The sequence below is a fragment of the Geotrypetes seraphini genome, chromosome 1 (genome assembly GCF_902459505.1).
Source record: "Geotrypetes seraphini chromosome 1, aGeoSer1.1, whole genome shotgun sequence".
Lineage (NCBI taxonomy): Eukaryota > Metazoa > Chordata > Amphibia > Gymnophiona > Dermophiidae > Geotrypetes > Geotrypetes seraphini.
In genome coordinates this window covers 124,184,865-124,197,824 of record NC_047084.1, presented here as the reverse complement: position 1 = coordinate 124,197,824, position 12,960 = coordinate 124,184,865, and the positions used below count along the sequence as shown (strand labels likewise).

General features: G+C 43.1%; 1 protein-coding gene across 4 annotated transcripts in view; it reads left to right on the top strand.

The window, feature by feature from the left end:
- Positions 1-12,960, top strand: part of LOC117357363 (EF-hand calcium-binding domain-containing protein 14-like) — a 298,105-nt gene that overhangs the window by 150,473 nt on the left and 134,672 nt on the right. For 2 of the 4 annotated variants that reach the window (XM_033937827.1, XM_033937816.1), the window contains one exon: positions 3,234-3,381. In XM_033937827.1, coding sequence (XP_033793718.1) covers positions 3,272-3,381 — 110 coding nt within the window. In that variant the 5' untranslated portion in view covers positions 3,234-3,271. Of the gene's footprint in view, positions 1-3,233; positions 3,382-10,868; positions 11,012-12,960 lie in introns of those variants that run through there. The other 2 variants (XM_033937836.1, XM_033937846.1) reach the window with 2 other exon arrangements.

Here is a 12,960-nt window from a genome sequence, read left to right as displayed (position 1 = left end):
CAAGTTTTGTATGCTTGATAAATAATTTGAAATTTATAAATAAATTTAAAAAAAAAAGTGATAAATCTCCTGTACTGGACGGAATTCATCAGAGAGTCCTAAAAGAACTGAAATTTGAAATTGGAGAACTATTGCAAAAACTTACCAACCTGTCAATCAAAACAGGACAGATACCAGATGACTGGAAGATAGCGAACTTCACACCAATATTTAAAAAAGGATCGAGAGGAGTGCCAGGCAACTACAGACCTGTGAGTCTCATGTCTGTCCCTGGTTGTCGTTCTTCATGTGGTGGTTGTCATCTTTTCGTGTCTATCAAGCTTTTCCTCCTTCATGCGGTGGTTGTCGCCTTTTCGTGTCTGCCAAGCTTTTCCTTCTTCATGCGGTGGTTAACATAAGAACATAAGAATTGCCATCTGCGGATCAGACCCTGGGTCCATCAAGTCCGGTGATCCACACTCGCGGAGGCCCCACTAGGTATACCCTGATCTAGTTTTAGTCCCCATATCACCGTATGCTTCTCAAGGGAGATATGCATCTAATTTACCCTTACCCGTATCATTCTATGCCATTCTTAAGAAGATGTGTATTTAGTTTACCCTTAAATCCTAGAACGGTGGATTCTGCAATTACTTCCTCTGGGAGAGCATTCCAGGTGTCCACCACTCGCTGCGTGAAACAGAACTTCCTGATATTCGTCCTGGATCTGTCCCCCCTCAGCTTCAGTTTATGTCCTCTTGTCCATGTCACATCGGACATTGTAAATAACTGCTTCCCCTGCTCTATTTTGTCGAATTCTTTCAGTATTTTGAAAGTCTCGATCAGATCTCCTCGCAGTCTCCTCTTCTCAAGGGAGAACAACCCCAGTCTCCTAAGTCATTCCTCGTTGTCCAGGTTCTCCATACCTTTCACTAGCTTCGTTGCTCGTCTCTGCACCCTCTCTAGCAGTTTTATATCCTTCTTTAGGTATGGAGACAAATGCTGGACGCAGTATTCCAGGTGCGTTCTGACCATGATTCTGTAGAGTGGTATAACTTTCTCTGATCTACTCGTAAATCCTTTCCTTATCATACCTAGCATTCTATTTGCTTTCTTCCCCGCCAGCGCACATTATGCCGATGGTTTCAGGGTCCTATCTATCAATACACCCAGGTCATTTTCCTGTTCGGTCTTTCCCAGAGTTACACCTGACATACTATACTTGTGTTCTTTATTTTTTCTGCCTAAATGCATCACTTTGCATTTTTCCATATTAAACTTCATCTGCCAATTATCTGCCCACTTCTCCAATTGATTCAAGTCACTCTGGAGTTCCTCGCTGTCCTTCTGCGATCTGATTGCCCAGCATAGCTTTGTGTCGTCTGCAAACTTGATGATTTCACTGGATGTTCCTTCTTCTAGGTCGTTTATGAAAATATTAAATAAGATGGGTCCAAGTACCGAGCCCTGGGGTACACCGCTAGTCACTTGTTCCCATTCTGAGAACTTCCCATTTATGCCCACTCTCTGTTTTCTGTTCTCTAGCCATTTGCCTATCCTATTCCATGTCCTTGTAGTTTCCTGAGAAGTCTTACATGTAGAACCTTGTCGAACGCTTTCTGAAATTCCAAGTATACAATATCCACCGGTTCTCCACCATCAATTTGTCTATTCACAGTCTCAAAAAATTGGAGTAGGTTCATCAAACATGATTTCCCTTTCCTTAACCCATGTTGACTGGCTCTCATCAGGTCATGTGTGTCTAGGTGCCGGACTATGCTATCTTTGATCAGCGCCTCAACCATCTTTCCAGGGACAGACGTAAGACTCACAGGTCTGTAGTTGCCTAGCGCTCCTCTCGATCCTCTTTTAAATATCGGCGTGACGTTCGCTATCTTCCAGTCATCCGATATCTGTCCTGTTTTGATTGACAGGTTGGCAAGTTTTTGCAATAGTTCTCCAATTTCAAATTTTAGTTCTTTTAGGACTCAAGCGTGAATTCCGGCTGGTCCAGGAGATTTATCACTCTTAAGTTTGTCGATCTGGTGGTAAATCTGGTCCAAGTCCACTTCTACTGTGGTGAGACTTCCTTGAACACTTTTGCGGTGTCAGGTATTGTTGCGGTGTCGGTAAAGACTGATGCAAAGAAGGAATTCAGTTTGTCTGCAATTTGTTTGTCATCCTTGATGCACCCTCTTTCCTTCCAGGTCGTCCAGTGGTCCCACCGCCTCCCTTGCAGGTTTTTTCCCCTTAACGTATCTAAAGAAGGGCTTGAAATTTTTGGCCTCCTGCGCTATTTTCTCCTCGTAGACCTTTTTGGCAATCCTCACCGCCTTGTGACATTTTTTCTGAGCATCTCTATGCTCCAAACTTTGGATGTTTCCATGCGTTTCCACATCTTAAAGGAGTCCTTCTTTTCATGTATGACTTCCTTCACCTCTTTGGTAAGCCACGCCAGCTCTCTTTTGCCTTTGGTTGTCGCCTTTTTGGGCCTGCCAAGCTTTCCCTTCTTCATACGGTGGTTGTTGCCTTTTCATGTCTGCGAAGCTTTTCCCTTCTTCATGCGGTGGTTGTCGCCTTTTCAGGTCCGCCATGTTTTTCCTTCTTCATGCGGAGGTTGTCGTTCTTCATGCGGTGGTTGTCATCTTTTCGTGCCTGCCAAGCTTTTCCTTTTTCATGCGGTGGTTGTTGCCTTTTTGTGTCCATCAAGCTTTTCCCTTCTTCTTACGGTTGTTGTCGTCTTTTCGGGTCCGTCAAGCTTTTCCTTCTTCATGCAGTGGTTGTCGCCTTTTCAGGTCCGCCAAGCTTTTCCTTCTTAATGCGATGGTTGTCGTCTTTTCTGTATTGCAGTGGAATTCTTTTCCTTTTAATATTTCTTAGTCTGTAAATCACTTTGATCTTTAACTAGGTAAGGTGATATGGTAAATTCTTAAATAAACATAAGCATAAAATGTTTGTATCAGTATAGATGCCTAAAGCCTTTTCTCCAAAGTACAGCCATGAAGCCCCACAATTGCACTGGGTGACAGGCAGCATTTCCAGTGACTTATGGTTCAATGAAAGGTGAAGCCATCACATCTGGGAAAGCTGCTTTCCCAGTTCCCTCCCTCCTTTCCAGGGCTGAGCAGGGATTAAAGCCTGTTTTGAAGCCATAGGAGGGGCAGATTGGGGCTGATGCCAGCTCTGACTTGTTCATGCAGCACAGAGGAGTCAAGGTGCTGCTTTCTGAAAAAGACTGTCTGTCTGTCTTTCAGCGCTGCACTGCCTCAAACCTGCAGGACTGATTCTCTAAATGAAGATTATGGAAGGAAACAAGCAAGAAAAGTATGTCCTTCTCAATGACGACTCTGACATGGAAGAATTTGACAGAAGTCAATCAGCTCTGATGACGTCCCAGGATGGGTAAGTTCTCTGTTTTGTTGATGCATTCTTTTCAAGCTGTGTTAATTGATAGAATTGTATAATAATTTCATCTTGTTATAGTTTCTAGTTAATTATTCTTACAAGCCTCTTCTGCCTCTCATTGTTACAAATGGATTGAAAGACATTCTTCAGGAGAACAGGCAGATCTTTGCTAGTTCAACCACAGTCAGATCCTTGAATTGAGGATGGATTCTTTCCCCATTTTCTTTTCATGTAGCCTGAGAATTGAGGGGAGGGGAATCTGTCCTTCCATCTCATCCATTTGCACATTGAGGGCTAGACTTACTATCCTGCTGTAGACTGCCTTGAGTGAATTCCTTCAAAAAGGCAGTAAATAAATCCAGATTAATTAATAGTGCATATTAATGGTGTCAACAGAAATGATCTTATCAAGATCCCATTCATACAATAACGCACATTAACAGCAAGTAACTAGCTTCTTTCCTACCTGCTTATTCCTTTGTATTTTTATTACTCTTTTGTGAACTGCAATGAATCACCTGGTTATGCAGTCTAGAAATCGGCGTATTGTATTGTATAGGACAATTAGAAAACAAATTAAATAAATAAATAAATTTGTAATTTGGTGCATGTGTCATGTCTTGATAAGAGAGCAGCAAAAACAGTGTAGAATCGGGGTAAAGAGAACCCAGAAAACATTTATTTATTTCTTCATACAATGTGTAATTAAACTCTAGAATTCATTGCCAGAGAATGTGGTGAAATCAGTTAGCTTAGCGGGGTTTAAAAAGGTTTGGATAATTTCTTAAAAGAGATATCCATAAGCCATTATTGAGATGGACTTGGAGGAATCCACTGCTTATTGCTAAGATAAGCAGCAAAGAATCTGTTTTGCTACTTAGGATCTAACCAGATACTTGGGACCTGGGTTGGCCACAGGATACTGGGTTTGATGGACCTTCGTTTTGTTCCAGTATGGCAATTTTTTTTTTTATTCAATTTATAAATATACAATTCAAGTATAGTATATATATAAAGAAAAAAAAGAGATTTACACACAGTTAAACAGGAAACACAATCAAAAATAAATAAATAAAAACTCCATATGGAATTAACAATCTCTCTAATAAAGCCCATAATATGGGAGAATCAATTCATATTCCATCATGGGATCTGATAGATATAAGAACATAAGAAGTTGCCTCCGCTGAGTCAGACCAGAGGTCCATCCTGCCCAGCGGTCCGCTCCCGCGGCGGCCCATCAGGCCTAATTGCCTGAACAGTGTCCATGACTAATTTTGTAACTGCCTCTAATCCTCTAATTCTATCCCTATTACCTACCTCTACTCCTATCTGTACTCCTCAATCCCTTTGTCCTCCAGGTACCTGTCCAGACCCTCTTTGAAGCCCTGTAGTGTGCTTCTGCTTATCACATCCTCCGGTAGCGCGTTCCATGTATCCACCACCCTCTGAGTGAAAAAGAACTTCCTGGCGTTTGTTCAGTTTCTCCGAGTGCCCCCTTGTGCTTGTGGTTCCCCGTAATTTGAAAAATCTGTCCATGTCCACTCTTTCTATGCCCTTCATGATCTTGAAGGTTTCTATCATGTCTCCTCTAAGTCTCCGCTTTTTCAGGGAGAAAAGCCCCAACTTCTTCAGTCTGTCAGTATATGAGAGGTCTTCCATACCCTTTATTAGCTTAGTTGCTCTTCTCTGGACTCTCTCAAGTACCGCCATGTCCTTCTTGAGGTACGGCGACCAGTACTGGACACAGTACTCCAGGTGCGGGCGCACCATTGCACGATACAGTGGCAGGATTACTTCCTTCGTCCTGGTCGTGATACCCTTCTTAATGATGCCCAACATTCTGTTCGCCTTCCTTGAGGCTGTGGCGCACTGTGCTGACGCCTTCAATGATGTGTCTACCATCACTCCCAGGTCTCTTTCAAGGTTACTCACCCCTAGCGGTGATCCCCCCATTTTGTAAGTGAACATCGGGTTCTTTTTCCCTACATGCATGACCTTGCATTTTCCTATGTTGAAGCTCATTTGCCACTTTTCGGCCCACTCTTCCAGCGTTGTCAGATCTTTTTGGAGGTCTTCGCAGTCCTCCATGGTTTTGACCCTGCTGTATAGTTTAGGGTCATCCGCAAATTTAATAACCTCACATTTTGTTCCCGCCTCCAGGTCGTTGATAAATATATTGAACAGGAGCAGTCCCAGCACCGACCCCTGCGGAACTCCGCTCGTGACCCATTGCCAGTGTGAGTAATGGCCTTTTATTCCAACCCTCTGTTTCCTGTCCGCCAGCCAGTTTTTGATCCATCGGTGGACCTCCCCTTGCACCCCGTGGTTCCATAGCTTCCTTAGCAGTCTTTCATGTGGTACCTTGTCGAAGGCTTTTTGGAAGTCAAGGTAAATGATGTCTATAGATTCCCCTTTATCCACCTGGCTGCTTACCCCATCAAAGAAGTATAATAAGTTAGTGAGGCATGACCTGCCCTTGCAGAAGCCATGCTGGCTCGGCTTTAGATGCCCAGTGTTTTCATGTGTTCATAGATGCAGTCTTTAATCAGCGCTTCCATCATCTTTCCTGGGACCGAGGTCAAGCTCACCGGTCTGTAGTTTCCTGGGTCTCCCCTTGAGCCTTTCTTGAAGATGGGCGTGACATTTGCTATTTTCCAGTCTTCTGGAATCTCTCCAGTTTTTAAGGATAGGTTGCATATTTGTCGAAGTGGCTCAGCTATTTAGTTCCTTAGTTCCTTGAGTGAATGCCGTCCGGACCTGGCGATTTGTCGCTCTTTAGCCTGTCTATCTGTCTAAGGACATCCACTTTGCTCACCTCCAGTTGGACCAGATTTTCATCCTGATCTCCTTTTACGATCTCCTCGGGTTCCGGAATGTTGGTTGTGTCCTCTCTCGTGATATACAAACAACTATATCAATAATGCGGTGATACATATTCTATAATATTTAAGGACTAAGTCCGCGTGGGGGTATTGGGAGGGATTATTCCTTTCCCCTCTAGGAAAAACCGTAACTGAGGAGGGTCAAAAAAAAGTATTTGACTGTTGATCCAAGAGGATCAAACATTTACAGGGATATCTAAGCTGAAATTTAGCACTCAAAGACAGTACGGATTGTCTCAATTGTAGGAACCCTTTCCTTCTAGTCTGAGTTAACTTTAAGACATCTGGGAACATGGAGATCTTAAGAGTCCATAAAGATCACCTCTTTGAGCCTAAAAAACAACCTAAGAAGTGCCTCTTTGTCTTGTTGAAGTGTAGAGTATGAGATGGCTTCATCCACTGAGGTTTCCAATATTCTTAAGTCCATTAAACTCGCTGGATCAGGTAATATCTCAGGTTGTGAAACCTTCTTAGGGACTGGAAGGAAATATATTCTATGTAGAGGTAGAAGTCCAGACTCAGGGTATTTAAATATTTCCTTAAGAAATTTATTAAGTAAATCTCTAGGAGACATTGCCAGTACTTTGGGAAAGTTAACTATTCTTAAATTTAACATTTTAGTATAATTTTCCATATTTTCAACTTTCCTTACTAGCAATAGTCTATCTTGCATTAAGGTAACTTGAGACTTTTGTATCCCTTGAACCTGTTGGTCCAAAGAGTCCATTCTTACCCCCTGAGTCTTCATTTCTTTCTGAAGAGATTCAATTTTTTTTCCTGTTCTTTAACTAGAGGTAGAGTTCCTGCACACAGCTGATACGAGTGTAATGCCTTCCAGATAGACTCCAACGTGAACTCTGCTGGCCTTTCCAGTAGGGGAACCGGTGAATTTGTCCTCCCTCTGTTACAGACAGCTCTGCCCTCTCCTCGATCATCTCTGCTGCCACTCAAGAATCCAGGGACGCTGGAGAGCCCTCCAGCTCAGAAAGAGAAGTAGCTTCCTGTCCCTTCTGAGCCGCCGTAGTTTCCCTTTCTCGTGGCTGCTGGGGAGGGACTGGTCCTGCTGGGCTAAGCAACACCTCACTCCCGAATGCCGAGACCTTCCTTCGACTTGGCAAAGCCAGTTCGCCCCAAGGCGAAGATGTGAGGACGCCATCCATCGTCCCCTGCCATAAGAACATAAGAAGTTGCCTCTGCTGGATCAGACCAGGGATCCATCGCGCCCAACAGTCCGCTCCCGCGGCAGCCCATCAGGTCCATGACCTGTAAGTGATCCTTTGCCTAAAACCCTTTAATCCCCATTTTTCTTCTATCTATACCCTTTCATGGTCCTATCTCTACCTCTATCTATATCCCTCAATCCCCGTATCCTTCAGGAACTTGTCCAATTCCTCTTTGAACCCCCTTAATGTACTCTGTTCTATCACATCCTCCGGAAGCGCATTCCAGGTGTCCACCACCTCTGAGTGAAGATAAATTTTCTAGCATTGGTTCTAAACCTGTCCCCTTTCAGTTTCTCCGAGTGCCCCCTTGTTCTTATAATTCCCAATAGGCTGAAGAATCTGTCCCTTTCCACCTTCTCTATGCCCTTCATGATCTTGTAAGTCTCTATCATGTCTCCTCTGAGTCTTCGCTTCTCCTGGGTGAAGAGCCCCAGCCTTTCTAGCCTCTCTGCGTATGAAAGGTTTTCCATATCTTTTATCATTCTTGTCGCTCTTCTCTGAACCCTCTCAAATATCTCCATGTTCTTCTTTAGGTATGGCGACCAATATTGGACACAGTACTCCAGATGTGGTTGTACCATCGCACGGTACTTCCTTCGTTCTGGTTGTAATACCCTTCTTAATAATACCCAACATTCTGTTTGCCTTCTTCGAGGCTGCTGTGCATTGTGCCGTTGACTTCATTGTTGTATCCACCAGTACACCCAAGTCTCTTTCAAGGTTACTTCCCTCTACTACTAATCCCCCCATTTGGTAGCTGAACATTGGGTTCTTTTTTCCTATATGCATGACCTTGCATTTCCCTACATTGAAGTTCATCTGCCATTTATTTGCCCACTCCTCCAGTTTGTTCAGGTCCCTTTGTAGGTCCTCACATTCTTCCACAGTTCTAACCCTGCTACAGAGTTTAGTGTCATCCGCAAATTTTATAACTTCACACTTCGTCCCTGTTTCCAGATCATTAATAAATACATTCAATAGCAGCGGTCTGAGCTCCGACCTCTGCGGAACTCCGCTCATGACCCTCCTCCAGTTCGAGTAGTGACCCTTCATTCCAACCCTCTGCCTGCCAACCAGTGTTTAACCCATCTGTGTACGTTCCCTTCCACCCCGTGGTTCCACAACTTTCTAAGTAGCCGCTCATGGGGTACCTTGTCAAAGGCCTTTTGGAAGTCGAGGTAAATAATGTCTATGGGTTCCCCTTTGCCCAACTGTCTGTTTACCCCCTCAAAGAAGTGTAGTAAGTTTGTTTGGCACGATCTTCCTTTGCAGAAGCCATTTTGGCTTGCTTTCCTTAGCCCATTTGTTTCGATGTGCTCACAGATGTTGTCCTTTATCAGTGCTTCTACCATCTTGCCCGGAATTGATGTCAAACTTACCGGCCTGTAGTTTCCCAGGTCTCTTCTCAAACCCTTTTTAAAGATAGATGTAACATTTGCTATCTTCCAGTCCTCCGGGATCTCGCCAGTTTTCAAGGATAGGTTGCAAACTCGTTGGAGTATTTCCACTATCTCATTTTTTAGTTCTTTTAGTACCCTAGGGTGGATTCCGTCCTTGCCTGGTGATTTGTCGCTTTTCAATCTATCTATCTGTTGGAGGACATCCTCATGGCTCACCTCTATTATCGACAGTTTTTCTTCTTGGTCTCCATTGAAGATCTCTTTCGGTTCTGGTTCACTGGATGTGTCCTTGCTTGTGAAGACTGATGAGAAGAACTTGTTTAACCTATCGGCTACCTCTTTTTCCTCCTTTATCACTCCCTTTCCGTCTCCATCCTCCCTCGCCAGTTTCTTCCCTTTAACATAGCTGAAGAACGATTTGAAATTTTTTGCCTCCCTGGCTAGCCTTTCTTCGTATTCCCTTTTCGCTCTCCTAACCACTCGATGACATTCTTTTTGGCATTTCTTGTGTTCCTTCGAGTTTTCCCCGGTTTGGTCCTTTTTCCATTTCCGGAATGATTTTTTCTTGTCTCCTATTGCTTTCTTCACTTCATTTGTTATCCATGCTGGGTCTTTTGTTAGTTGTTTTTTTTTTTTTTGCACCCTTTTCTAAATCTGGGGATGTACATATGTTGTGCTTCTTGCACTGTGCCCTTGAATAGGGACCAGGCTTGCTCTACAGTTTCTGTTTTCCTTAAGCTGTTTCTGAGTTTTTTCCTCACCATTTCTCTCATAGCATCATAGTTCCCTTTCTTGAAGTTGAATGTTGTCCCTGTGGTTCTCTTCCCTTTTGCTGTTCCTACTTCTAGTTTGTACTGGATCATGTTATGGTCGCTGTTTCCTAGTGGTCCTACTACTTCCACTCTTCCTTTGCAGGTCCCCCTAGTCCGTTGAGGATGAGGTCGAGAGTGGCATTCCCTCTCGTTGGTTCCTTGACGAGCTGTTCCATAAAGCAGTCCCTTACAGCCTCTAAGAATTCTGTTTCCCTCGCACAGTTCGAGTTTCCAATACGCCCTCCATCGTCCCCTGCCATCGCGAGGTGAGCTCAGGTTGCCGGGCTGTGGCAGCCACTCTCTCCCTCCTTTTAGGCATCGAGTCAGACCTCGGTAAACACAAGTAAAAAGGAAAATTTCTGGCAGGAGAACAAGTTGTTGGCGTCCTCACTGCACCACAGCCATCTTGCTTCTTACCCTAGTATGGCAATTTTTATATTCTTATGTTAATGTCATCTCACATTTTGACTCCCAGTCTCCTAAGGTCCTCTTACAATTTTTTGCAATCCTCTTGCAATTTAACAACTTTGTGTCATCATCAGCAAATTTAATTAAATCACTAGTTATTCCCATTTCTAGATCATTGATAAATATGTTAAAAAGCAGCGGTCCCAGCACAGACCCCTGGGGAACCCCACTATTTACCCTTCTCCATTGAAAATACTGACTAGAGAATGACACGGTGACAAAATTCATCACCGTTCCCGTCCCCGCGGATAACCGCGGGAAACCATCTTCATGTCATTCTTTAAGGAGAGAGGGAAGAATCAGAGTATGAATGGCCACAACCACTGACCCGCAAGCTTTGCTTTGAAGAATGATGGTGTAGAAGGACCGAGTTCGAAATAGACACTAGAAAATGACATGAGATTATTTCCCCCGGTTATCCGCGGGGACGGGAACGGTGATGAATTTTGTCACCGTGTCATTCTCTAATACTGACCATTTAAACCCACTCTCAGTTTTCTGTCTTTCAACCAATTATTAATCCATAATAGGATGTTACCTCCTATCCTATGACTCTAATTTCCTCAGGAGTCTTTCATAGGTTTGAAGTTCAGATATAATGATTCTGTAAAAGGAAATATGGTGTTCAGAACAGCAGATAAGTCAAAGCAAAGTCCAATTATCTTTATTATTGCTTTCTTGATGATTTCCTTCCAGGAATGGCAATAAGATGCAATCTAATAAAGGTTGAGGTGTAGTTAACGGTTGCTGCAGAAGACTGAGATCCCAGGGAACTGGGTTCAATTCCCACTACAACTCCTGTGACCCTGGATGTCACCTAAAATCCTCCATTGCCCCAGGTACGAAAATAGCTCAGGTTGTGAGCCCCCTAGGGACAGAGAAAGCACCTGCATATAACTTCTACAGCATTGAGTACTTCTATTAATTTATTTAATTTATTTATTTCTAAAATGTATATACCGCCTATCCCTAAGCGGTTAACAATAAAACATTCACAGTAGTTCATGACAAAGTACATAAAAAACATCTTCAATTACATATTAGATACATATAAAAGAAGTATGCCCGCCAGGATACAAAATAACAGTAACCTGCAGAGAGAAAAAAAGAGGAGGAGGACTAGCAATAATATTCAAGAACTCCCTAACTCTAAACATTCTTGAGAAAACATCCACTCCACAAATGGATTTCCTAGCGTGTCAACTCACAAACCCAACACTAAAAAACTCTCTAAACTGCTTGCTCTGCTACATAACACCAGGAAACTGGACCACAGTGAGACCTGAATTTGAAAACTTCATCTACCTAAACTCACTAACAGCTGAATATAACCTCATCCTAGGAGACCTAAACCTACACCTAGAAGACACAACCTCCACACCAGCAAATAACTGTTTATCCTTCCTCAATGCCTTATCCTTCCAGATCCTAAACCCACAAACCACTCATGAAAAAGGTCATCAACTGGACATTGCTGCCTTCATGTCTCACCAACCATCCAATCCAGCAATCCAAACTCCTAATGGAACATGGTCCCCATCCCTATGGTCAGACCACTACATTTATAACTTCAACATCAATTGGACCAAAACCAAACACACACCTCAATCAAAAAAAACCACATATACCTCACGCAAACATATCGACCCAACCATTTTCTGGTCAAATGTAGACGAAACTATCCAAGACTGCGACCCAAAAAACTTCATCTCCCACTGGAAAAATGTATCCACCAACATCCTGGATGATCTGGCACCCCTACAAACCAAAACCAGAACCAGCAGGAAATCAGACCAATGGTTTGATAATGAATTACTCCAACTCAAAAGACAGTGTAGAAGATTAGAAAGAAAATGGAGAAAAAAGAACCAAGATCAAACAAAAACCGACTGGAAAAAAATCAACAAACAATACAAAAATCTACTAAAAGATAAGAGGAAAAGCTACTATACTAATCTCATAGGCACGGAAACCCAAGATTCCAAAAAAATATTCCAAATCCTGAAAGAATTAACAGACACCAAACCATACACTACCACCACGAACACACCTCCACCATCACCCACCCTCTTAGCAGAACACTTCAAGAACAAAATCACCAACACCAGAGCCACACTCATCCTTAACCCATCCCATCAAAATCCAATCACAATCCACCCTACAGGAAAAGAGGCAATCGCAGCAGACAGAATTTGGACTCAATTCCCTAACATACAATGGTCAGAATTCAACAAATTCTACAAAAAATACAGCCATGCCTCCTGTGACCTCAACCATTGCCCCTCATATCTCCTTACCACCTCTAGTGTAAAATTCCGCACCATAACTCTACAATGGATCCAATTCACGCTCACAGAAGGCACATTCCCTGCTGACCTCAGCGAAATTGTCATCACCCCAATCCAAAAAGACCCAAAAGCACCACAAAACCTTCCATCTAACTTTAGACCTATAGCCTCAATTCCGCTATATGTCAAAATTATAGAAGGCCTAGTAGCCAAACTCCTCACCAATTACATAGAGGACCATAACCTACTCCACCCCATGCAATCAGGCTTCAGAACAAACTTCAGCACAGAGACACTACTAGGCTCCCTTATGGATACCGTCAGACAACAACTTAGTACAGGGAAAAAAATGCTACTCATACAACTGGACCTATCGGCGGCATTCGACCTAGTAGACCACAACATCCTTCTACAGATCTTAGATGCAATAGGCATCTCAGACAAAGTATACTCCTGGTTTGAAGGATTCCTAAAACTCAGAACCTACAGTGTAAAATCAA